This window comes from Ctenopharyngodon idella, chromosome 22, assembly GCF_019924925.1.
Source record: "Ctenopharyngodon idella isolate HZGC_01 chromosome 22, HZGC01, whole genome shotgun sequence".
Lineage (NCBI taxonomy): Eukaryota > Metazoa > Chordata > Actinopteri > Cypriniformes > Xenocyprididae > Ctenopharyngodon > Ctenopharyngodon idella.
In genome coordinates, this window is record NC_067241.1 from 3098202 (window position 1) to 3124962 (window position 26761).

The following is a 26761-nucleotide window of genomic DNA, read 5'->3' on the forward strand; positions in this document are numbered from 1 at the left end:
ACGATAACTGTGTTATATATAAACTGCTCAACATCAACTTTAAATGAAAAGAAAATCAAAAATGTGTTGAATAAAACTTTTTTATTCATAGAACAGGAACATATTATGCATATTGTGCAGTTATATATTTTTCCATTCACAGAACAAGGCCATATGATGCATTGTCTGATTGAAACTGAATTTCCTGTTATGATGTGTGAAAATCCTGTTTGATCACAAGCCAACAGAACAGTTAAATGATTGATTAAGCCATAAATCTGAGCTCAGTAAATCTCATTTAATATGATTTTTCTCTTCATATGTAATGCTAGATCAGCATGTTAAGCTGACAGAGACAGATGTTGTTCAGGCTTGTTAGGTAAAAAGTTAGGCTTGTTTCACAACACACACACACACAGGCCCGTTCACACCAAGATCGACAACTGTAATGATAAATGTCCACACCAGCAGACAATATTGTTCTGCAGTTTTGTCATCTGTCACTTTGAATTCTCGAGTTCTTTAAAGTCAGGATGGACTCTGATTGGCTGTCAGTGTTTTTATTGTTTATCAGTTCGAAAAATCATTCTGAAAGTGATTCCAACAATATCGTTCCTCTGTGCCGTTATTGTTATAGTTGTGATGTGGACTCTGCTATTCTTTTATATTTAGAATTATATTTAGAACTATATCATTATGTTATAGTTATTGTCCTTGGTCTGAACGGGCCTCAAGAGTTGTGTTGTGCTTTCAAACTCAAGGTGCTTCTGCTGTTGTATACACTAGGCTACAGAAAATAAAGTGATTTCTGAATTTAATAATGACCATAACTTTTAAAATGAAATTAAATCAAAACTAACCCTTCAAAAGTTTGGGGTCGGTAAGATGTTTTAATTAATTTTTTTATTTTAATCTTCTGCTCACCAAGGCTGCATTTATTTAATAAAAAAAAATACAGTAAAAACTGTAATATTGTGAAATATTATTACAATTAAAAATTATGTTATGTTTTCTATGTGATTATATTGTTAAATGCAATTTATTCCTGTGATCAAAGCTGAATTTTCAGCATCATTACTCCAGTCTTAGTGTCACATGATCCTTCAGAAATCATTCTAATATGATGATGCTCAAGAAAGATTTCTGATTATTATCAATGTTGAAAACAGTTGTGCTGCTTTATATTTTAGTGGTATTTTTTCCCCCAGATTTCTTTAATGAATAGTAATGTTCTAAATGTCTTTACTGTCGCTTTTAAGCATCCTTGAAATTTCTTTTAAAAAAATCTTACTGTCTCCAAACTTTTGAACAGCAGTGTAATTTACATGAGGTTCTACATCGAAATGTTTATTAATCTACACAGTCAGAGATACTGAAGAGAAAGTGTTTGTTTTGTTGGGAGGTTGCTCCATTACTTGGCTTCTTCACAAAAGTCTATCCTGCAGAAGATTGTGTTGATAAATAGGTTTATAGGGCATTTTCAACATATTTGTGTATTACACATGCTGCTTTGTTTAAGTGGGCAGTGTGAATACTGTAACTGAAACACTCCTTTCACATAAATAGTTCATATAGTGTGACCATAGGGTTTAACAATATTTAAACTCCAGGGAGTTTCCCCTAGTGGGCAGATAGTTGGTACCACAAGGAAGGCAATAGACTGTATAGTTATCACCTGAACAGGGTTTGATCCCTCCCACCAAACTATACAACCTACTACCTCACCCTGTCAAGACACCAAAGTGCAGTCCCGTGACACACATCCGCTGACACACTAGCGTATTTACGAAGTCAACATGAAACATCAATCGCCATTTTACTTCTGTAATGTGATTGAGTATCCTCTTCGGCTGCAGACGTGTGTGAGGTGGTTATTTCAAACGAGTCCATGTTGTTTGTGGATGATTTGGCTGTCGCCTTAGGAAAGACAGTAGATTGTATAGTTATCTCAGTGAGAGAGCACCATGCTCCACAACTATTCAATCTACTACCTCAGCCCCAAGGACAGCAGAACAGATGTCAACTAGTCAGACAGCACACTGCTGGATTCCTGCGGAAGAAGACAGAGAGAAGCTGGTTAGCACAACCATACGGTCAAACTTTGTTGTAGCTGGACTCCACATAACAGTTTGAGCTAGTACCGGCATATTTACCCTTGTAAAAAAAAAAGAGAAAAAGAACTGTTCTTAATTGTACTGAATGCGCACTTCAAATCTTAAAAGGTTATTAAAACCAGTACTTGCAGGTAGTATATTAATGGGGAAAAAGCGCCACTTAAGTTCACTTAGAGAGAGTACACTTTCATGACTGTTTCTTAACACACTTAACCCTTGTAAGTATTGATTTAGGATGTGCACTCAGGCTGTTGGGGTCTCTGCAGACCCCAGACAATAAAATGTGATTTTGTAACAAAATAATGTTTAAAAAAAAGCAAAGTGAAATTTTACTTACTTTATTAATGTTTTTACTCTGCATTTGTGCAGTTTTAGGGGGATTTATGGCATGTTTAAAATTTATATAAATAAATTAATATGTTTTAAATAGTAAAAAATGACCATTTATGTAAAATTCAATTTAAAAAAGACCCACATTTCTAACTTTCATTCATGGAAATAACATGGACAGTTTGCCATGGTTTAGCATTAAGATTGTTGCCATCTGTTGGAAAATATAGTTTTAAAGTAAAAAATGATCACTTTAAATAGTAGATGACTGCAGAGCTCCACTATTTGCTATGCTATTTGACTAATTGGACATCTTTTCATAATTTTTGTCCAGTTGGATTCATAATTATATATTATGAAATCACAATTATATCAATAAAAATAACGTTTGTATTGGTGTGTGTGCGTGTGTGTGAGCATGATCATTTTGCGTTGTGGATGTTTTAAAGTGTTGCCACTTAATTTCTGTCTATGTGTGTTCTGCGTTGTTTCTGATTTTTAGGATGAATTTTATTCATTTTCTAAGTGGGGTCTCCAGAGACCCTGAACAGCCTGAGTGTGACTTTTTTTTTCACACTAACATAAAACTAGATATCATTCCAATTTATTTATTTATATATATTTTTTGTAGATCTACAAAGTGTTGACAGCTTGACAAAGTCTCATGCCATTTGGATCAATGGAACTTTTTTTTTTTTTACTTCAGCAAACATCATTTGGGGTCAAAAAGACCACGAATAGCTTAAAAGCTATTTTAAATCATTATATTTTAATAATCTTTTGTCATGCTTTAAAGAGATACACTTATTTTCATGTATACTAAAGCACATGTAAAGCACTTGATTATAATTTTAACTGTAATGTGTTATTCAGTATTACATTTAAAGTTAATATTACTTAAATGTAAAAAAAAAAAGCAGCTTCATCGTTACAAATATGTAATTACAAATATATTTAAATACATGACAAATAAGTTTCAATAGAAGTGACATTAAAGTATAATTTAGTTTACCATAAATGCTTGTCAGTACATTCAGCAGTACACTTCAACCATATTTCTAAGACAAAAGAATTATGAAATTACATATAAAGATGTACTTAAGTCATACTGTAATTGTAAATAACGTGCAATTGTCTGAAAACATTACATTCAGCTCACACTTAAAGATATTATTTTGAAGTATATTATGCCTGTAATAAGTACTCTTTGTAAAAGTATGCTGTACTTAAATATACTTATTTTTCACAATGGTTGGAATTCAGCAAAAGTGGAATTATTTTGTAAAATTAAAACACTTTTTTACCACATATAAAAATAAAATAGTTTATTTTATTTTATTGTTTTAGGAAGGCACCAGATTTTAATATAATAAATGATATACACTATTCAAAATGAAGACAAGAAATATCTGGTTGACACTTTATGGTTGTCAAACATTAGTGCATCATGTTCATAGTTAATGTGATTCTGCTACGACCCCTGTGTGAACTTTAAGAGAACTGACTTCATACATCCACTACAAATCATCTTGACACCAGCTGGTTAAATGTCATTGCAAAAATGGCTCAGAAAAGTGAAGTTAGTTCTGAGTAAAGGTTGTGCAGCATTTCTTTGGAGATGCCATGTGGTGTGATATTTTATTATCTAATGCAAGGTGTCAAAAAAGTTCAATCTATGTTAAGACTTCACCGGTCTGACTTCAGTCATTCAGTCACATAACCCGAATGGTTCTTTCATAGATCACAGAGCTACTTATTTCTATGTAGTTGCTGAAAGCAGTAGTTAAAAGCTCAGCATGTGTGTGTTCTCCAGATTCGAGTCAGCGGTGCTTATTTGAGTCGGAAAAATGATCAAACGTGAAAAAGACCAGGGAACTATGAGGAGCTGAACCAGGATGCAGGCTAAAAGGGAAGTGCTAATTTTGAAAGCCAAAGCAAAATTACTCACTCATTCTAGCGAGGCTGGCATTGGATCATGAAGAAAAAAAGTCTTGATCCTTCGCCAGGAATTTGCGCCCGTTTTGCCAAAAACTGAGCTCATTCCAACAAGACAACATTGCGTAAGCTACGCTTTTGAAGTAAACAGACGATGTAAAACATGGCTTCCCCAGCTGTCTCCTGTAGCTTTAACAAAGCTGATTCTGCTATTCCGCACAGCAAAATAGTGGGAAAACAAAATGGCGGCGTTTCGGCCATTTTAGGGTACGAGTGCTGTGTATTTCTTACAACCTCTGTGAGGTGTGCCTGAAAAACCCATTCACACGTTTACTGTTCTCAGAGGCTGTTTGGAAGAGTAAGGGTCTCCCTCTGGATGCACTGGGGGACGTCTGGCTTCTGTACAACCACTAGAAAGCCAAGATTCCTCCTCGAGTCAATAGCGTTCTTTCATACACACAAAAAATAACAGATATACTGTGAAAGTCATCCATTAGCATGCGTGACGAACCTAAACATCAGCATCTAACATTTGAGCATCCAACTAAATCAGTTACTAATTTGTGAATGTTAAAGTTTTGTTGTTAAAACCAACATTTTTTTCCCAGTATCCACTCATTCTTGAACTTCCAACTTTGATCAAACAAGTGGGACATGCAAAATGACAATAAATGCAGTTATTGTGTGGCGGTAAGAGGTAAAGCATGTCTGTTTTGCACAAATAGACATGCAAATCTCTTCCAGTGAACTAACTTTCAGCAATTTGTTAACATACAAAAGTCTTCTTAGCTAATTAGCATACACATGCTCTTTTTTTTTTTTTTTGGCCCATTTGGGGGGACAACGATTGAAAAGTTTTGGCACAAGACACAGTCTGCTGGAACACAAAGAAGAGGCAGAAGCTGCGAAATGGCATGTCATGACTTTGCTGTGCCAATTTTCGGTAAAGGTCAGGTCAGTCATAAGCTGTGCTACTAAACAATCTGCGTGATTCATTTTACATACAGTAGTTATAATGTTCACAAACACCATCAGCTTTATCAATCAAGCTTTTATCATGTAGCAGATGTTATGTCAGCTATTCTGTAGTAAAGTTGCTTCTTTAGGACAACGTATAATGCCTCACTCTTGAAAGAGGAAGTATGCTAATATGGTCTGACAGATGTGGTGTTTGGATTTTTAGATTACACAGGGAACTAGTCTGCCCTTCTGTTCCCCAATGTGTGGTAATCGCCTTGATGGGGACTAACCAGTGCTTTTGGTGCTTTGCCAGATATTTAAGTCCATTTTAGTGCCGCTTAGATTTTTTTTTCATATGTAAATGACCTCTTTATCACTTTTTAAAATATGTAATGCTAATGCTAATGCAAATTAGACACAACTGCCCTGATTTTTACGACATGGGTATTTAAGAGAGTATTAGAGATTATCTGTTGCTTTCAGTGTAGACAGTGTGGGTGGAACTGAAAAGAGAATCATAAGATACCATAAAACAGATATTGCAGAAGTATTTAAATCCTTTTGATGGCTATATCAGTTAGATATCTCTGTCAACACTTTTATTCAATGACTTCAGGAAAGAGTTTGCATGAAATAGCCCACAAAATCATACTATTTATTTATATTAAGCATAGTGCTTAAGGACAAAAATAATGTTCAAAAGCTAAATTCTAATGACACAAAATGTAATGATTATTACCATATTTTTCCAACTATACAGTATTGTACTCTAAGGGAATTTCCATTAAGTGACTGAAATGTGACTTTAATTGCCTGTTAAAGTTACACTTTAAAGTTATTCTCCAAAAAAGAAATACTATGTTCATCTTTGGAACACAAATTCAGATCTTTTTAATAAAATCTGAGCAATTTCTGCACCTCCATTGACAGCTACGCAACTAACACTTTGATGCTTCATATCGTTCATAAAGAGATCATAAAAGTAATCCATATGAACTGAGCGGTTTAGTCCAAATTTTCAATCACTTTATATGATGAACAGATTGAATTTAGGCTTTTATTCACATATAAACATTCATCAACTTACACTTCAGGTGTGGTATCATGGCTCAATCATGCTTGCTTGACGTACGAGAACCAATGAGGTTCATTCTCGTGTTACGCAACACATTTGAGCTTCCACAAGAACCGATGAGGTTCATTCTCGTGTTACGCAGCACGTTTGAGCTTCCGCAAAAACCATTGAGGTTCATTCTCATGTTACGCAGCACATTTGAGCTTCCGCAAAAACCAATGCGGTTCATTCTCATGTCACGCAGCACATTTGAGCTTCTGCAAGAACCAATGAGGTTCATTCTCTTGTGTTACGCAGCACGTTTGAGCTTCTGTAAGAACTAGTGAGGTTCATTCTCATGTGTTACGCAGCACGGTTGAGCTTCTGCAAGAACCAATGAGGTTCATTCTCATGTGTTACGCAGCACGGTTGAGCTTCTAGAACCAATGAGGTTCATTCTCGTGTTACGCAGCACGGTTGAGCTTCTGCAAGAACCAATAAGGATTGTTCTCATACGTCAAGCATGTACGGTTGACCTTCTGTTTATGTTCACTGATCCATGCGTACATGTGAATACGTTCAATCTGTTTATCATATAAAGCTATCGTGTCTCTTCAGAAAATTTGGACTAAACCGCTCAATTCATATGGATTAGTTTTACAATCTCTTTATGAACTTTTTGAAGTGACAAAGTGGTAGTTGCATAGCTGTCAATGGAGGGACAGAAATCTCTCAGATTTGATTAAAAATATCTTAATTTGTGTTCCGAAGATGAACAAATGTCTTATGGGTTTAGAACAACATGGGAGTAAATGATGACAGAATTTTAATTTTTGGGTAAAATAACCCTTTAATTTCAGAGCGAATGGAACATAGTATCCTAATTTCATAAATGATAATGTAATCAATTCCATCAGTATAGAAACAATGTCAAAGTAGTATATCAGTACTATACAATATGAGGTTTGGCCCACGTCTTCTAAACAATATTACTGTTAACTAAAACTATTTAAAAAATAGATATTAATAAATATAAATACTAGATGAAAACCTAAAAAAACTTTCCCTGGGCAAAGGAAATGTTGCCTTGACAAACTGAAATAAAAAAAAGTTGAAGTGCTAGAATTACTAAAACTAAAATGAAATGGAAAATATAAAAATAAAAGGAACTTCAAAATAATAATAAATACTATAATATTATATAAATAATACTAAACTAACACTGTTACTAAAATGACATGCCAAAAAATGTTGGATAACGTCGGAGCTTAACGCTAACAATTTTCCTGTAAGTCTCTTACAAAACTAGATTATATAATGGCATTCAAATGAGGTTATTGATTAGTTTTAGAGAGACAAAGCGTTTCCGTATGCTTGACTTTTAAACAGCAAGCCTCTTAAACAGAATGCACAAAGTCATAGTGTTAGGAGAAGCAACTTAGCACTAACAAATCTGTAATACTTCATAGCATTGCAGGCATTAGTGTCTTATGTTATTAATTCAACATGTTTATTCATTTTAAATCAGCTTTACCCTATAGCCTACATACAGTATGGGAATCCAGATTAGCAACGAAAATAAGTTAATAACTGTTGTGGCATCATGTGAAAGCGCTAGAAGCGTTTTTGTGAGAGACAAGCATCTTTATCTGAATTAAGAGCAGTTGCCCTTTACAAATTAAATTGTGCTTTTCTAAACCTAGTGAACTGCCTTGCAGTCTACATCCTACATAGGCAGCATCATAATTGTCACTTAAGTGACTGACTTGGAAGACTGTGGAAGGCAGCAACTCTGTGGATTATACAAATATGGATGAGTAAGACTCGAATGCAGTTGATTTCTGTCAAGTTTGTTGTTAGCATTTTGCTAAGCTAAGCCCAGACTACTCTCAATATGCATTTAAATACACAGAACACACTAAAATACTGAGTAAAATACTTAGATTTTTTTTAGACATTGTGTTTTATAATGGCATTTATTTCTGATCAACATTTCTCTCGCCATCTTGGTTTGTTTCATTGAGCTTGCAGTGCAATCTGTGAAGGACACATGCAATGCCTTACAATGCTGAGATTTGGCTAAAGCGAAGTATCTTACCTTTTGGAACCGCCTTCACATCAGAAGTGCACCTATGATGCCTTAAAATGCTCCCTATGTTGGCAGCTCACTAGGTTTTGGAACAGAGCCTGTGTCTCTAATATATGAAAAACATCACAAAGGTATTATTATTGCAGTTGTTGAAATAATCTCTTCTTAATAAATCACACTCTGCGATACATGACAAAGTAGCTATTAAAAAGACACCCAGCAACAGCTAAAGCCCTCTCTGCTTCTCTCGATAAATGGCTGCCATTTTTAATTGCCTGTATTTGTTTACGCATCAGCTATGCCACCTCTTGGCATAATCATATACCAAGCATTTTATAGTCACAAAGGAACATCTTGCTTCCCTGTCGGAGGATTTTGCAAATCAGAAAAGAGGTAAACAAACTGAATCAGATCAACAAAAGGCCTTCTATCTTACCTAGCGATCAAAGGACACAGCCGTTAGCGCTTGTGCCCATCCAATCGCAGGAGGTAAACAGGCAAATCAATTAGCCTTCTGAACGCCTCCCACTGCGTTATGGTTGCCAAGACCATATGCCCTTACAATTTTTGCTGAAATTGTACACCGAAAATGGCTATCGATAATCTAGGTCCAACGAAACCGGATAAATGTTTGGCACAAGCTTAGCGATTGAGAAATTGATACCTATTCTTGTTTTCATTTTAATTTTCTCCCCTCCTTTCTGTCGCCGAGTCTCTGAGTCTGGTGCCAAGAAAGGGGCAGTGCCTGTATGCCAGGCTGAATTTCAATGAATGGAGAAGAGGGTGGTGGGTAGAGCATTGAAGGGTGGGGGATGTTGGCAGAGGAAGACTAAGAGGCCACAATTACAAGAAAAAATACGGAACTTGAGACAATGCCTTTGTGCAGCATTAATTTAACGTAGGAGGGGAGCTTCCCCATTGAAAATCCCTTCATAACCGAAAATTTTCTTCTTAAAAAAAAAAAAAAGGAAAGAAGGAAAGAAGAAAATATGAGATACGGTATGAACAAACAATAGATGTTTTTAATTTTTTACTATTAATAGTAACTGTCGCCATCTTCTCATCTGTAATCTTCTGTTTGTACAGCTGCAGATCAGCATTCTCAGCATTGGTGAGTCCATATCTAGTACAACTGTTGCACAAAACATGCCATATTTTGTGTTTGTATGAATCATTGTACACAATAAATAGCGTGGAACTACATTTCTTCCTGTTCTAGTTACTGAACCTGTGACATTATTCCTCCGTTATTCCTTTTTACACAGCTTTTGCCACTATTCAAATGAGTTAAGCCATTGAAAGCTGTAACTCCTCAAAACTGTCATTAATCATTCAGCTTATGATCCCCTGTCATCAACCTACACCAGAGAGAAACGCCCTTATTGCAAAAATAGCGGTCCCCAAAAAACAGGAAGTTGGGCTTGGCTTGACCTTGGTTGACTCTGTCACGCGGTCTCCGGAGAGCCTGCTGTTACTCATCGAAACTCAACGATAAGGATTCTGCTTTGCCTTGTTTATACAAAGACCTTGCAGATTAGACTTAGATCTCTGCCCCCGTCTGGGGCTGTGTAACTAATAGGCTCCGAGCATATGCTGCGTGTCTGTGCATTTGGAGGCAAACAGCAGTGTTTTCTCACCTGCAGTGAATTTTCCGCCGTGAACGCTTTTGGTAATAAACACTTCTTCCAAATAAAACTTTAAATATGAAATCAAAATACTTGGAGATTACGAAGCTGTTGTTGTATTCTGTCTATTCCAGCATGAAGTTGTCGATTTGATTGTGTATGCAGGGAAATGTAAGTATTTTGAGGGTTAAACTGGGTTTGTTTTGAAACTTCCTGTTTGCTAATGTGGGGTCGGAGCCCAGGGTGCATCAGATCGTCAGCTACAGTAAATGTAGGAGGGAGCGAGGCTGTATGGGAACGGGGGAAAAAAAGAGAGGGAGGGAGAGAAAATATGAAGCTACATGATAAGTTCATCTGAGGAGAACAGGGGGTGGAGGAAATGCTCTCCTTTCCTCCCTCCCTCGCTCCACTTTTTTCCTGTTGCCATCTCTCTCTGTCTCTGAGCAAAATAAACATGTATATGCAAACTTTTGTGCCTCAGTTTTACTGTAGAAAGCAGTAAATTACCTGCCCTCGTTCCTTGTGCTGACGAGTACACACACAAAAAAAAAAAACATTATCCAAGAAAAATCCTTGCTCTATAGCTAAAACAACAAACATCAGCACATCATATGTTATTTCATTCTAACACCACTGTTTTTCACAGCTTTTCCACGTTTGTTTGCATGTGGAGAGCAGATCTTCTGCTAAATAAGGATTTGTTCAAAATGTTTGCTGATATTCGAAAGAGACTGCAATAAAGTCGCTCAGTAAAATACACATAGTACAGTAGTACACAAACACGTGGCATGTCGACGCCATCTTGAGATCTTTTCTTTGTAATTTTTGAAAAAGATGTGATTCAGATTTAAATCATATTTATCGATGTATTTTGAATTTCGGTGGTCAACTGGTATCAATTTGTTATAATAGCCTTTTAGCAAAAAAAAAAAAAAAAAAACTACTCTAAAGAAAGCAGATATTGTCGATTGTTCAGCCTGTTTTAAAGGAATTTAATGTGAACTTCACAAAAATAACAAATGCACAAAATATTAACAAGGTAGTTGATAAAATGCATCATATCGATGGATTGTAACCACCTTCTAATGTTACATTCAATAACTAAAATTTAGTCTTTAATCAGTTTACTATAACAAATATTAAATTCATCTTAAACACCCCTGTTTGTTGTTTTCTGTATGTAAAATATGATCAGTATTTCTGTCAGTTCGATCAGGTACTTCTGCATAACAAATGCCATTTGGTCAATAACACATACAATTTAGTTTCTGAAAGATTGCCTTTCATTGTTTTCTTTCCCAAACTAGCACCACTCAATTTATTTTGGCATTCATCTAATTTGCCTTGCAAATGCAACCAGAAAAAAAGCAGTCGAATACAAACAGAACAAGCCTACCTTTTGAAAGAATACCAGCTGAATAGAAAAAGAAGTCATTTGACTATATCTACAAATGCCAAACAAGTAACCGAATGCTCTCGTACTGTACATGCAAAATGAACTTGATTTATGCTTTCTTAAATGCAAATTATATGCCGCATCTAAGCTCTCAGGGGTGCTTTTTTATAGAGAGATTAAAAAAAAAAAAACTGGCAGGAATATAGTCGCCAAAGATAAAAGGTCATTTTTGTACAGAGGGATGTACAGTACATATTTGACTTAAAGGGCATTTTATAGGCCGAATCACTGCCATCGTATCCAAAAACATCACTCTTATTTTCCTTCCAAAAGCATTAAGGCAGCAGCCAAACCATTTGTATGTTTAAATCGTCAAAATCCTTAAACAAACTTAAACCCCAAAATGAACTGCTCAAACGACCCAAAACTAAGGGAACATACATGCTATCCGAAGGAATGTGAACCAAATCGCGAAAAAAAAAAGAAAAAAAAGAAAAAGATTCTTAACAAATTTTTTTTTTTTTAAATAGCATCAAGTCAAAAAACATTTATAAAAAGTACATCAACAATTAATTTGACCGAAAGTCGTTTAGCGTAGTAGAAATGGCGGAATCCGAGGCATGGACTTACAAGAGAAGACAACAGTGAACAAGAGAGCCAGAGCAGCTGGGTAAAATCACCGACAATGATGCTTTAAGAGAATTGCTTAAAAAGGGACAAAATAATCTGTGGAATATTACAAATTATGAAAGCAGGGGGAAAAAATAAAAGTGGAATACCTGCAGACTAGAGGCTTCAACGTCAAAGAACACAAGGCAGGGTCATGGCGGCGAGAAGAGTAGACTCATGCACATAGTACGCCTATCTCGAGGAGAGAGACCTAAAAATTTGCTACCACCAAACATGCTCTTCCATGGGGTTGTGGCTGAAGAAAGAGCACGTACAGCGGCCTCCGCTTCACCCGCCTCACCACGAGCTCTTTCTCCCTGCCCACTTTGGCACAGGATGCGAAGTGAAAGACAGAAGCTGAGAGAGAGGGAGAGAGGAGGTGGAGAAAGAAAGGGACTGAGAAACATAAAAGAAAGCAGAGATCAAGAGGAGAGGATTTGCCAAGCAGGAAATGTATCAAGGTAAAGTTTTTGCTACCGTCTGCACGCAAAACATGACAAACTCGTATTTACGGGAATGCAAGAGGGTAAGCTTGTACCCCTCTGCCCAAGTCACAGTTTCTCCAAGCAGATGTCTGGAAAATAAGCAGTCAGAATTGATCATTTAAAGGAAAAACTTGATCAGCGGGTGATCAAGAGGCGAGAAACGAGTAACACCAGATTCAGGACACTTTAATACTTACGGGATTTTTCGTGCCCTTTAGCCAAAGCATGTGACTGACTCCTTCAGCAATTAGTCAATGCTTTCGGGAGCTTCTCGAGGAATATAAATAACCCTCCCAAAAGAAGTGCGAGTGGACGAAGAGTTGATTTTGCTCACCCCTGAGAATGCAATGATTGCCTTTGTCAGCATTTGGCATCCGTCCCAGGTAGTTTGAGCCTTCCAGTTATAGTCCTCGCTAATCATTACACACATCTAGAGGCTGTTCAGCCACCGCCTGCATTTTGGATTTCTCTATCAGGGAAACATGGCATGAGTGGTCCGTAGTACTTCCTCAAAGAGCCTTGAAAGACATCACAGTTGGCTGATCCTACTTGCTTTTATGACTCACCTTGTGTTTGACATTTGCACTTTGCATGCAGTCATTTAGTTAAGAGTAGCAAAATGGTATTCAAATAAGCACTGGGGAAGTTATTGCAGTTTGCAGTGGAGTCATATCACTAGAAGTTTGTCAGGCGCTCAAGTCCTTACCATGAAAGAGGAAGTGACTACAACGTGTCAGTCGTTGCAGAGGCAGACTTCACATGGTCATCTTCCTGAGTTGTGATGTAAAACAGGCATTCTCTTTATGGTCCGCAGATGGCATCTTGTCAGATGTGTGCACGCTTGTCCCGTCTGCTCGCAGGCAGTGTCCGGGGCAGCACAGTGCGTGACGTCACAGTTCCTTTGTTATTGATGCATTTACATATTTCTCATTTACTGAACTCGCTGAACTCTTCACTTCCTAGCACATCCGTTCCCCGTTCAATCCTCCCAGAGAGAGAGAGAGAAAAACATCACTTTTAAACACCTTTTCGAATGGCGCCTTGCCAAATTAGGGGAGCGTGAAAGCACAGAAGGAAATCCTTGATGCAGTGCCTTAGTTGTAGACGCTACAAAGATTTATTTCGCGCTCCCCCCCCCCCTCCTTCTCCTACAAATTTGCTCCCCGTGTCTTTTCCTGTCGAAGTGAGGGGAGGCTGTAAAAAGTTTCAGCTGCGCCTGTCTCATTTGGCAGCAGTTCAAAACAGCATTGCTTGCTTCCAAAAGCCAGTCTGCTTGCCAGCCGGGTGAGTTTGAAAAGGCCACACTACACTCCGCCCATGTTTGGGAGAGCGAGAGAGAGAGTGAGAGAGAGAGATGGGGCAAAGCTACGCGCCACGGCTCAGCCCTTCCCACCCTGCCTTACTTGGCAGAGCAGCTTTTTTCAGGATAGGGGGAATCTAGGTCAGACCGTGTGTGCCTGTTGTGGGACAGATCAGAGCACCTTTTCATGTGTGTGAGGTGTACTCCTCCCTCGGCACTTACCATTTCCTGCACATGCCATCTAGCCAACTAAAAGCAAGATCCTGACCGGGTCTGGTTACTCTAGTACAGGAAAGCGTACCTTTCAAAGCCCACCTGCGCCTAAGCACTTTCAAAGAAGTTTCTGTGATCCTGAATTCATGTGCCCGGAAACGCGCGTATGGGATGGGCTGTGATGCCTGTACGCTGATTGTTTTTCTGCAAGTTTGTTTTGGGTCTGTGGACCCGTAATCATCTCACTTTCCAACCTGAACTGTTGACTTTGGCTTGGTGCACTCCACAAGTGTTCGCATTGCATAAAAAAAACACAAAGTACTGCTCAAAATGACTGATGGCAGGTCTGAGCAGCTGACTGTCACATCTATGTTTGTCTCCACCTGCAGAGCTTGTTTAGGGCAAGTTCCCATCACACCTACCTACAGTAGTTCCCTTTTTTTTTCTCCATATTGTGCATGTTACTATCAGAGGCGCTGGTGCTTTTCAAGAGGGAAGCACCGATATCAGGTAATAATAATAAAATGTGTTTGTCTATTCAAATATATATATACACTTATCAAGCAAAGCGTTAGTTCTGGTAGATCACGTCAGTCAGTCATGCTCACATCAGCTGACTCTCAGCTGATCCACGTCTACCTATAGGAATACGAGGTGTATCACAGCATTCATACATAAGGTCATCATTATTATCAGCAGCTTATCATGTTGCTCAGGACCTAATTACCCTCCTCCATCCCCAGCTCCTCCTCTCATCCAGTCAGGACCTGGCCTTCTATATATATATTAGTGCCGTTACAGTATATGATCACGGTCTTATTCATGCAAATGCTTTTAAACCACTCAAGCGTCGCAAGACAAATGAGAACGTGCTGTCTGTGAATGTCATGTCTGTGTGACACACACACACACACACACACACACACACACACACACACACGACTCGTGTGCGCAGAAAGACGTGCGCCAGTATCGAGTTGTTTTTTCACGCTTGAACAAACAATAACACTCAGAATTATGCCAAAATGACCATTTTGTCGGGTATCCTCATAAGAGCGGACTTAAATTAGTTAAATAATGTCTTAAATGAACTTCAAGAGTAGTGAGAAAATGAGATGCGCGTCAGATCCACATCATGTTCGGCAGTGGCAGCTCTTAAAGTGACAGCAGCCTAATAAACCAGTTGCTGTGATGTCTGTCATTAATGTTCATCAAAGAACAAAGGTAACAGAGAAAACTGTAGTTTTAATGAGGATTAATCTATATTTATTTTATAATTTATGCAGTGAAGACTGTAAAGTGTTTGATAACTTTATTCAATTTCTGTATATAAATGACATTTATTATAATGGGTTTATGTGAAGATTGTTTTAAGTTCACTTAAATTAAAAGTTATTTTTTAAAGCCTAATAAATGTTGAAATTGATAGCTTTCAGTTATACTGTATTGTTAAATGTCTATAATTAATGTTTTTTAAAATATCAATTTCATAGAGACATCAGTAGCAGAATTAGTATCAGTGATACTGGCCTTCATTCATAAAAAATAAACAAATATTTAAAATAAACTCTTTAAGTTGTTTTTACATTAATTTGGAGAGCAACTGTGAAAATTGAAATTTTTAATGAAAAAAAAAAAATTATATATATATATATATATATAATTTTGGTATCTGCAGTGTTGCTCCCCAAATTTAATTAATGACCTGTATTTTTGCTTATATTTTTGTGTATGATGTTTTCAGCACTGTCTGGGACTTTTCACACTAAGACGAATGTTCAGTACGAAAATTTGTTGCGATAAACATTTTAACTTGAATAAGCGGCCGTGAATGCATCTGTTCGGACCGAAACATTCACATGGAGTCAATGCAATAGATTTTTTTTTTTTTTTTTTACTGAGTGGTGTTCTAACCTCTTTTCCACAGCATTGCGGATAAAGTTGGCCAACCAATGAGATTTACACTTTTGGTCACATGCCTAGAACCACTGCTGTTATATAAAAGTACAACTTGGTGGCACTCAAGCGGCACTCAGTAAGAGAGGAAGAATCCAGAAATGGCTGTCTCGTCTTTTTACCATATTTTTTATTTTATTTTTTATTTTTTAAATATATATATATAAAAAATATCTTTATCGTTGTTGTTTGATACAGTAAAAAAAAACAAAGAACACAAAAATCTGAAAATATGTTTGTCAACGTCAATACTTTCTGACTTTTATTTATTTGTTTATTTACTTTTATTCTCTATGACAGTCAAGTGTCATAAACCGAAATCTGCACAGCACTTCGTATACCGGAGGTATTTCTGATTTTCTAAAAGCGCCACCTACTGTCAGAGAGTGAATTTGCAAGTTTTACTAATGGATGCGAAAATCAGCCCAAATTTCCGTGACAAACATCCATGTTGGTGTGAACAAACCATCTGCCCATTTGAGAGCTCAGTCATACAGTAGAGTTGCTGGTCCATCATGCTTTGTCTGAAATTTTTGGAGGTAAAAAGGCATTATCTCAAGGCAAGTCTGAATCCAGTCCCAAAATGATTTGTTTAAAGCTTATTGTTCAGTAAACATGGACCTTTGCTCTATTGAATTTAAATGTGAAATTTTAATATGTGGTAAAATACTAAAATTATGAATGATATTTAATATATACTTTTCATTTGCACAGTACATAGACAAACAGTTCAGTCTCACCTTTTAGCTCGAACATGACTCTCCAAATGGACCATAGCTCTGCCTCGAGAGACGTCCACCATGAATTCTTTCATTGCCCACTTCATCAAGGGACGAGCCTCCTCCTGTTCAGGTCCACCTGACATATTTTTGAAATATGAAGCTGCTAAGTAGTCCTAAGTGCCATGCTGAAAGCTCCGCTGGAGTGCTTAAGAGACTGAAGTGGTCCTCGCTCTTTTCAGTGAGTGTGGTGGAAGTGTATTATCGTTGGTGAAGAAAAACAGACTGTAGCAGTTTGATGAATCTATAATCTACTATAACCTCTATAAACATGATTTGAAATGTAAATGGTGACAGCCAGGTGCTATTCTGATAGGGTTGCAGGTGGTTGGGAAAAAATAATGCTAAATGCTAATAACTGCAAATAACCATATAATAATGCAAAGATAGAATAGCAAACAGGGTTAAATTGGAGAAATAGGCTTCCCGTATTTATAGTTGTTGATGTCAAGACTGCCAGTCCTAATCAAACTCAATTGTACTTTGACAGATGGACAAGTGTGACATATCCTCATCCTCAAAATACATGAAGAAAACTATTCTAAGTAAAAGAAAATACAACTCAGACTACATAAAATATGGGGGTTGATTTTGAGGCCTAGTTTTGAGACATCTTGCATCGTCAACCACCCAACGCCAGCATTAAAAGAGTTTGATTTTATCAGTCTGTCCAATTTTCGCAATCCTATTTGTGATTAAAGGATTAGTTCACTTCATAATTAAAAATTTCCTGATAATTTACTTACCCCCATGTCATCCAAGATGATCATGTCTTTCTTTCTTCAGTCCATAGAAATTATAGTTTCTTTTCGACTGAAGAAAGAAAGACATAAACATCTTGGATGAAATGGGGGTGAGTAAATTATCAGGAAATTTGAATTTTGAAGGGAGCCAATCCTTTAAGAGGCAAGCTACTATTATCCACATTCACACACACATGAAATCGACATAATCAGAATGACTTGCAGCTAACCTGTGTGGACATGTTCAGCTTTCATAGCATTAGGTGACTGACACAAGCCTGGCAGGTTCATCTCAGGACACTGATTTTCTGTTGGCAGTCTGGTCAAAGTAAAGCATAATAAAATGACCTGTCGTTCAAGAGCAAGATAAATACATAGTTGAGTATGTGTTTGAGACAGGCTCAATAGTGTCTCTGTACAAACAACAGAGCAGCTGATTGTCCTGGTTATTGCCAGTTACTCATCAACAATGGCCCCGCCTGTAAAACGCGGTCAAGTCAGGACACATGTCTCTCTCTCTCTAACCCAGATTCTCAGAGGGAGAGACAGGGCTTGGAGAAATAGCTACATCACAACACACCACCCCGAGCCCTGAGGCCTTCATGTTGTTGCAACTTTGAAATGGTGTCATGACGTTGCTTTGAAACCTGCCAAACACACCCTAAAAATGTGGAAAGGGTGCAGGTGATGATCTATAAAAGTAAAATATAATGACATTTAATGTTTTAATATGGCATCTTTATATGCTCTATAATGCTGTGGCCAGTATAGACTGTCTGTGTTTACTGAAATGAGTCACTGTAGTATGTTTGTGCCTTCAGTGCAACTCGGGACACTTACAGGCAGAAATTTTCCAATATGCTACAGCCACAACACATGCAAATATATGGAATATTTTATATGTGTTCTATAGGATTTTGTTGGCTGCATAAAATGAATCAACATCATAAATACTTCCATATATTAGCATGTTTTTTATTTGTCCAATAAGTTCCCTTAAGACTATCGAAGTTTCACAACCACTCAGACCTTGTAATAGTAAAAAAGACAAATTAATTTCTGTGAATCTGCTCTCCATTTCAATGAAAAAAAAAAAAAAAAATGCTGATTCATTTACATTTAGCAGATGTTTCTATTCAAACTGGTTTTCCATTGCATTCTAGGAATATGTTTTTAGTTCATGCATCCCAAGATATTGACCTTGGCATTGTTGGTGTCCTGCTTAACTGTGAGCTACAGGAACATCAATTAAATAATCTGTTTGTGTCATTACTCAAAAATGGACTTTCTAACTTGGTAATTTATACTAAATTTATACTTGGTAATTTGTACTATTATTTTTTACTAAAACATTTTTAAGCAAGCAAATATTGCTGTTAATCAGTGTTGGGGAAAGTTACTTTTAAAAGTAACTGTTACTCCCTAAAAAGTAACTAATTGTGTTACTTGGTTACTTTTATGCATTACGTTTCTTTTGCATCCTTGCATAATTTTTCTCACCTGGGCTTGGATTGCTTTTTTTTTTAATTAAAAACACCAAACGTGAAATGAATAAGGAAATGCAAATTCACTCCTGTACAGCAGAGGGCGCAACTCAAACAGACCTTTCAGCTGCGCTGCCATTCTGGATTGCAGAAAATAAATGCATGCTCACATTTAGTTTAGAACTACAATAAACATCATGTTCAACTCAGATATGTTGCTGTAAATTTAATGCTTTACTAGTTTCTTGAAAAAAACAAACAAAAAAAAACTATAAATTTAAGGCTTTACTTTACTAGTTACTTGGTTACTTGGAAAAAAGTAACCTGATTACGTAACTCGCATTACACTGCTGTTAATTACTATCCTATGTTTTATCGTGTTGAAGCATGTGCCTAAAAATCATTGAATATCATTTAGCGTGGAAAACATGATTATTTTAAACTTGACTATTATATTTCTTGCATTAATTATATTCAGTCCATCTAATGATATGATAGTTTGGTCAAACTAATGGTTCATTTGATTAAAAAACAAAACTTTTTAGTTTTTTCCAGAGCATAAGTATAAATATTGAGATATATATGTTGTTAAATGCAGAAAAATATCAAGAAGAATTTTTATTTATGTTGGCTAGTCCCAATATTCAGCAAGAAGCATTTACTAATGTTCTAAACCCGCAGTATCCTTATATGTCTGTGTTTACGTTATGTTTTGAATAAACTAATAAAATTGCTTCCCACAGTAGCATCATCATGTTCTGCTAACTCACTGACATAATATACTCACCACCAAATGAACTGATAAGAGTAGCATAGGGGCCTAGTGTTGTATCGTTTAACTAGGGAAACATTACAAAAATGACTTGCATATGCAGTTTATTTTTCATAGAATTTGCATTAGAGAAACAGCTGTGTTTATTCAGCTAAGTTCAGAGCCGTACAGTCACCTCAACTATAAATATCTTTAGTTAATGAGTAACCCTTGCTACATATCTGAACTACAAAGGGCATCACAAACTTATCCACTCATTTGAGAGACCTGTACTGTAAGACTTGGTCATAGCACCGACATATTCAAAATACATTTTACACAACATGATCGCAAACACACACATCAATGGATCTCAATGGTCATTTGCGGCCAAGGCTCATTGATGCATGTGGGGAGTGAAGGCTGGCCTGTGTGGTCCGATGCAACAGACGAGCTACTGTAACTCAAATTTCTCAAAAAGTTAATGCTGGTTCTGATAGAAAGGTGTCAGGGTGCCCATGCTGACCCCTGTCCACCGCCAAAAGTGCCTACAGTGGGCACGTGAGCATCAGAACTGGACCACGGAGCAATGGAAGAAGGTGGCCTGGTCTGATGAACCATGTTTTCTTTTACATCACGTGGATGGCTGGGTGCGTGTACGTCGCTTACCTGGGGAGCACATGGCACCAGGATGCACTGTAGAAAGAAGGCAAGCTGGCGAAGGCAGTGTGATGCTTTGGGCAAAAGATAAGAGTCTGGCGGAGTGTTCGGCCTTCGAGAGAGCTTGATGCATTCAACGTGATGCATTCACAGTAGGAAGCTCTGTTCTTGCTCGACTCTTTCTTGAGGGATGACAGACCAGGTGTCTACATGAAGCTCATTTGGCTCTTGAGGGAGCTGAATGCACTCATTGTGATGCATACAGTGGGAAGCTCCCCTCTTGCTTGCTTGTGTTGCGGTTCGGGTCCCGTGGCTGCTGACGTTACAAGGTGGGATAGATCATGGGGATTGTAGGCAAAGCGTGTGGAGGAGTCTGACAAGGGTGTTTCCCGTCTTTGAGCTTCTCCTGTTAGCTCCATTGCTCTCATACTGAGTCAGAAAGCACTGCTTTGAGGAGTGGCCTCTTCCGATCTTGTTGAGAGCATGTTATTGGTCTAAGTGGGCAGAGCTTGAGATAGATGTTCTCATTTTTGGAAGCCTGCTCTGCAAGTTCTTCTGATCCAAATGGAGATCTATATTAAAAAAGAGAAATAAATATAGGAGTGTTGAGGCTATGATCCGAGCCTCGGCCAGGCGTAGTTACCTGGTCGGGCGCTAAGCAGGAAGTGCCTTTATCAAACGATAAGTTTTTGCCTGTGTCATTAGCGTCCCCTCCTGAAAGCCTTCCTGATGTAGACATGCATGTCCCTGAGGAAGTGACTTTGACAGTGTTGAGTCACTACAAATTGTAGCTCTGTTCACACTGTAGCCACCACGCTGGACTACTGCAGCGGAAGAAACATAGGAGGCTGGTATGAGCGGATTTATTCCATGCTGTCTCTGTTTATAGGCTATTGTAATTTTATGCTCGACCAGCACTTGCAACAAAACAACCTTGTTTCTGCAGCAACTTTCAGCATTTTCCTATAATAACGTCTGACATGTTTACATGTTTTACGGGGCGTGAGAACGTTATAAACCACACAAAATCCGATTAGAGCTGTCAGACTGAAACGGATTTCCAGAAATGCAATTTTAAAGAGCACCTATTATGCCCCTTTTCACAAGATGTAATATAAGTCTCTGGTGTCCCCAGAATGTGTCTGTGAAGTTTCAGCTCAAAATAACCCACAGATCATTTATTATAGCTTGTCAAATTTGCCCCTATTTGGGTGTGAGCAAAAATGCTATTTTTGTGTGCGTACCCTTAAATGCAAATGAGCTGCTGCTCCCTGCCCCCTTTCCAGAAGAGGGCGGAGCTTTAACAGCTCACGCTTCAGTTGCTCAATAACAACAAAGCTGGAGAATCTCACGCAGCCAAAATGACAATCGTCAGTAACCGTGTTCAGCCTTACATTGTTCAAACTGGAGTCGGACACTAATGGAGAGACTTAGGAAGAAGTTACAAATACTTATTGACGTCTCTGAATGGTTAGTGGATAAATGTGATGGCCTTTGCAAATAAACATAGTGTTTTTAATGTCTTCTCTTTACAGAAATTGTACACAGTTTTTCAAGACAATAACCTTTTACACTGCTCTTTACAAACGTGTGGTTATAAAGTATATAAACAAGGTTTAAAATAGATGACAGACATATGGTCTCTAAGACAACAATAGCTTTAGTCACATTTGTTGTGGAACTGGCTAACAGACAACGACTGAAATGGTGATTTGCTCAAAAATCATAAAAAATAAACAGTGTGACAGTTACTACTTCTGGAGGATCACAAACACTTGGTACAGATCCATCCTTGAGTAACAACTTTTTAGCAAAGCCTGCCTTGTATTGCCCCTCGTTCACAAAGGAGTCTGGAGTGAAATGATTTGCGCAGACATAAACAAATTTAGGTAGATTTTGGGGCGCATTATCTTCAAAAATATAACTAATCCCCTGCGTCCTCAGTGGCTCAGATGTTGGAAGAAAATGAAGAGTCTTATGTTCAGTCTCCAAAAACAGAACACCAGGATTGCTTATGAGACACTGTTGACCCTACAGCTGCTTGAGCGCAGAGAAAATGGTGGACAGCGTACAACTCGCTGAGAGTAGAAACTATGGGAATGCAGGACTGTCAGTCAGCGGCCGTGGGCAGGGCCCGAGCAGTGTGACATCACACTGCTCATAGAATCAAAACGACATGTCTAACGAGACTGCTTTAGTTTAAAAAAAGGAGTGGGTGGATTTTTTTTCATTGTAGGGTGGTTGTGTTCACACACTGGCAACACACATTTCTATCCAAACACCATGTAAAAGTGGATTTTGCATAATATGTGCCCTTTAATAGGATTTCAAACCACATAAGAATGTAGCTCAAAAAAGATTTGTAAAAATTGCATTTCATGTGAATTTTTTTGCTGTTCACACTTGCTAAATATGATCAGATTCCAATCGGATATGCACATGATTTGGATTTGGACTTGCATTCTGAACAAGGCTTATGTGACCACTGGTTCACCTGTAGCTCTTTTTCTCCAGTTTTAATAAATGAGACTGGAAGACAGAGAGAGCAGATAGGTCTCAGATGCAGAAGGGACCAGCTTAAGATTCACATCCTGCTATTGCGGAGGCTTAGGACTGGGCACTGGGCAAAGTAATCACTGAATAGTCATAATAAATAATTCCTGTTGTTCTACCTGTTGTCACTTTCCAGTTCCCTTGAACTGAAGGCGGTAGCGTTTCAGCACAACCCCCTTGGGGGAGCAGGGTTGAAAGAGGGATATAATTCAGTGTCCTGCTCTCCCGTTGGTGCTCTCTCCAGCATTTAAGGTGGGGTCTGTATGAGGGCGTTCCCCTACTAATTCGGCAGTTGAGGTCTTTCAGTTCCTTCTACTGAGGCTGAGGCAGAAGCTGATGCAAGACAGGGATGGACTGCTAGCAGAGTAGAAAGTGGTCTGTATGCCCACAGGCATCCTGCTGTCTTGCTGGTTGCCCCTCCAACACAGTTAAATGTTGGAGGCAAACGCTGTAGATGTGATTATGTCAGCATTCTCCCCTGGTCTGCGAGATGAGAATGTTATTGCATCTTCACCCGCTCCAGTATGGAGATGAAGGATATTTCCCTGGTGGATCTTCTGAAAGTGCCTTGCTTTCCTTTTCAGTGCATTTATTAGTATTTAGCGTACAGAGCCTGTGAGATGAGGTGGACAGGGTTGCATGAATGACCCACTCTCTCACATTTCTCCCTCCCTTATTTATCAGATTGGGATTAAGCAGGGTTGTAGGCTCCCCTTTTGAAGGGTTGCGAACATCTTTACGAGTGTAGCACTTGGCAGTGTGAGATCTGAAGTGATCCAAGTCACAGGAAGTGGCCCATTCTCTCATCTGTTGCCCTCCCCAATCTATCAGGTTGGGTATTAAAACAGGCAGGGGTGTCCAAACTCGGTCCTGGAGGGCCACTGTCCTGCAGAGTTTAGCTCCAACTTGCCTCTACACACCTGCCTGGAAGTTTCCTGTATACCTAAAAACCCTGATTAGCTGGTTCAGGTGTGTTTAAGTGGGGTTGAAGCTAATCTCTGTAGGACAGTGGCCCTCCAGGAACAGGACTGAAAATAGGGCTATGCTCCTTATGAATAAGGTTGACCTTGACATATAAAATCTGTTGCCCTCCCCAGTTCATCAACTGGGATTAAAGTAGGGTTGTGCCCCCTGACAGGTATCCTTACGAGTATAGAGCTAGATAGGTGAGGTCGAATGTGGTCTATGTCCACTCTCTCATTTGTCACCCCTTTCAAGGGTTGGTTGGTATACTCATTGTAGAGCTGGACAGATGAGAGCTGAGGTGAACTAAGTCACAAGAAGTGGCCAACTCTCTCATCTGTCACCCTCCGCAAACAATCGGATTGGGTATTCAAGCAGGGTTATGCTCCTTATGAGTCTTGAAGATTGAGCTTGACAGAGTCTGTTGCCCTCCCCAGTTCATCAACTGGAGTTTAAAGAAGGGTTGCACTCCCTGGCAGGTATCCTTTAAGAGTAGAGCTAGACTGGTGAATTGTATAAGGCTAAGTACGCTCTCTCATCTGTCGTCCTCCCCAATTTATTATATTGGGTGTTAAAGCAGGGCTATGTTCCTTTGTGAATATCTGTAAGGTTTAGCTTGACAGATGAAAGCTGTCGCCCTTCCCAGTTCTTTGACTGGGAGTTAAAGTAGGGCTGGGCTCCCTGGCAGGAGAAGATTACGAGTAGAGCTTGACAGTTTAGATCGAGTATGGAAACTTTTTCCACTCTCTCACTTGTCATCCTCGCCAAATTATCATATCGAGTATTGAAGCAGGATTATGCTCCTTGTGAATGCGTTGATCCCTATTCCCAATACCTAAACTTAACAACTACTTTACTAGCTATTAATAAGCAGTAATTAGGAGTTTATTTTGGCAAAAGTCATAGTTACTAGTTAGTTAATAGTGAGAATTGGACCCTAAACTGTAACCATTTAAAAAAAAAAAAAAAAAAGGAAAAAAAGAAAAAAAAAAAAAGAAACTGTACTAGTATAATAATATAATATTAATTAAATAAAAGGCCTGTACACTTTTTTTTCTTAACACACTTAAATACAATTTTAAAAAGTGCACTTTGTAATAATTTCAAATTAAAAGTTCTAGTTTAAAGCACAATTTAAATCATGTTTTAATAATCTTTTGTCATGTTTTAAAGAAGTACACCTATTTTGATGTATTTTTTTAAGTGATTGATTATAATTTTAACTGTGGTGCTATTTCATATTACATTTAAAGTTAATATATTTTAATTTTTCTAAATTGCAACTTCATCAATTAATACACAAATGTGCAATTGCAAATGACATACAAATTTCAACAGAAATGTCATTAAAGTATACTTTAGTTATGCTTGTCAGTACATTCGGCTGTACACTTGAACCATATTTCAAAGACAATAGAAGTAATTATGAAATTACATATTCTCCTGAGACCCAGAAAAAAAAAAAAAAGTTTTAATTTTATTTTTGTGTTTTTTTTTTTTAAATGTCATTACATTGTTTAAGAAACAAATGGGGAAAAATATTTTATGTGATGCACAAGAAAGAGATGTACTTAAGTGTACTCTTAATTTGATTTAATTGCATTTAATACAAATTTAAACTATAATACATTTTCATTTAATTGAAAACATTACATTCAGTATACATTAAATATATTCTTCATATAGTATTTTATTTCCATAATAAGTACACTTTTTTTTTTTAAAGTATGCTAAATTGTACTTCTTTTTCACAAGAGGAAAGTAGAGTGTCGAGGAGGAAGCGACTCAGTTCAGAAGTTAGAAACAATAGCAGCACAATGCAAATGTATTTGTGGATACACAACTCACATGTGTGTGGATATAGCGAGAGGGCAGGAGCATTTGAGAATGCCCTGCGGGAGAAATGTGCACTTGTTCACACTGCCCTCCATCTGCTCTCTATGAGGACGTCAGCATGACAAAATATGCCATCTTTCAAGCGCGAGGAGCCTGTTGTACTGTAACTCATGACAAATCATCTGACAGCCCTTTATTAGAAAGGAGAACACCTCCCGTGTGCCTTTTGTTCCTTTTCATTATATCGCCTGCTCTCCTCTTTGTTTAACACCCTCCCTTTTTTGTATTTGTGTGTGTGTGTGCAGAATAAGCATACTGCCCTGTACTTCAGTCCCCTAAGGACGGTATCATATTATTTGTTGTTTCTCATTTACTTTTGTTTGATTTCCTTCGATGCAGAGCATTCTGTACCCTGAAAAACTGCCAACGTGTGCGTAACCCTGCATATGACGTTCATGCCAACATTATACACTGAGAAAGATCGGTCTCGGGCTCTGTTCCAAAACCTAGTGAGCTGCACCATTTTGCTGTTAGCGTGTTAGCTAACAATTCACATGAGCATAAATCATGTATCATGCACAAATATTGTGTAAAAACACTATTTTAATCGAAAATGTTCTATATTAAATTGAACATTTGTTTATATCAACATATCTCTCTCCATTTTTTTTCTTCTGAGCTTCTTGCTGAGCTTCTCGTTTCCATCACAGTCTAAAAAGTACCGTGAATATTAGGCAAATTAGTCTAGTGATATAGGACTCTGCGCAACTTTCAAATTCCAGATGGATTTCGTGATCTGCATATAAGCTTAATAAAGCCTGAACCTCATCGTCAGTTCATCTGTCGTATTTTTTAAACTATACTGTTGATTCGAATAGCAAACGACT

The 26761-nt window shown here is 37.8% G+C and overlaps 1 protein-coding gene and 1 long non-coding RNA gene across 2 annotated transcripts in view; one reads left to right on the forward strand and one right to left on the reverse strand.

The window, feature by feature from the left end:
• Positions 1-66: 66 nt before the first annotated feature.
• Positions 67-12972, reverse strand: LOC127504915 (uncharacterized). Its single transcript, XR_007927514.1, has 3 exons — positions 12834-12972; positions 12262-12725; positions 67-2029 (listed from the first exon to the last, which is right to left on the reverse strand). It is a non-coding gene; the product is annotated as an uncharacterized LOC127504915 (long non-coding RNA).
• The window catches only part of tulp1a (TUB like protein 1a), a 44956-nt gene continuing 30687 nt past the window's right edge, over positions 12493-26761 (forward strand). The window contains exon 1 of the mRNA XM_051880061.1: positions 12493-12612. Coding sequence (XP_051736021.1) covers positions 12603-12612 — 10 coding nt within the window. The 5' untranslated portion in view covers positions 12493-12602. The remainder of the gene's footprint in view (positions 12613-26761) is intronic.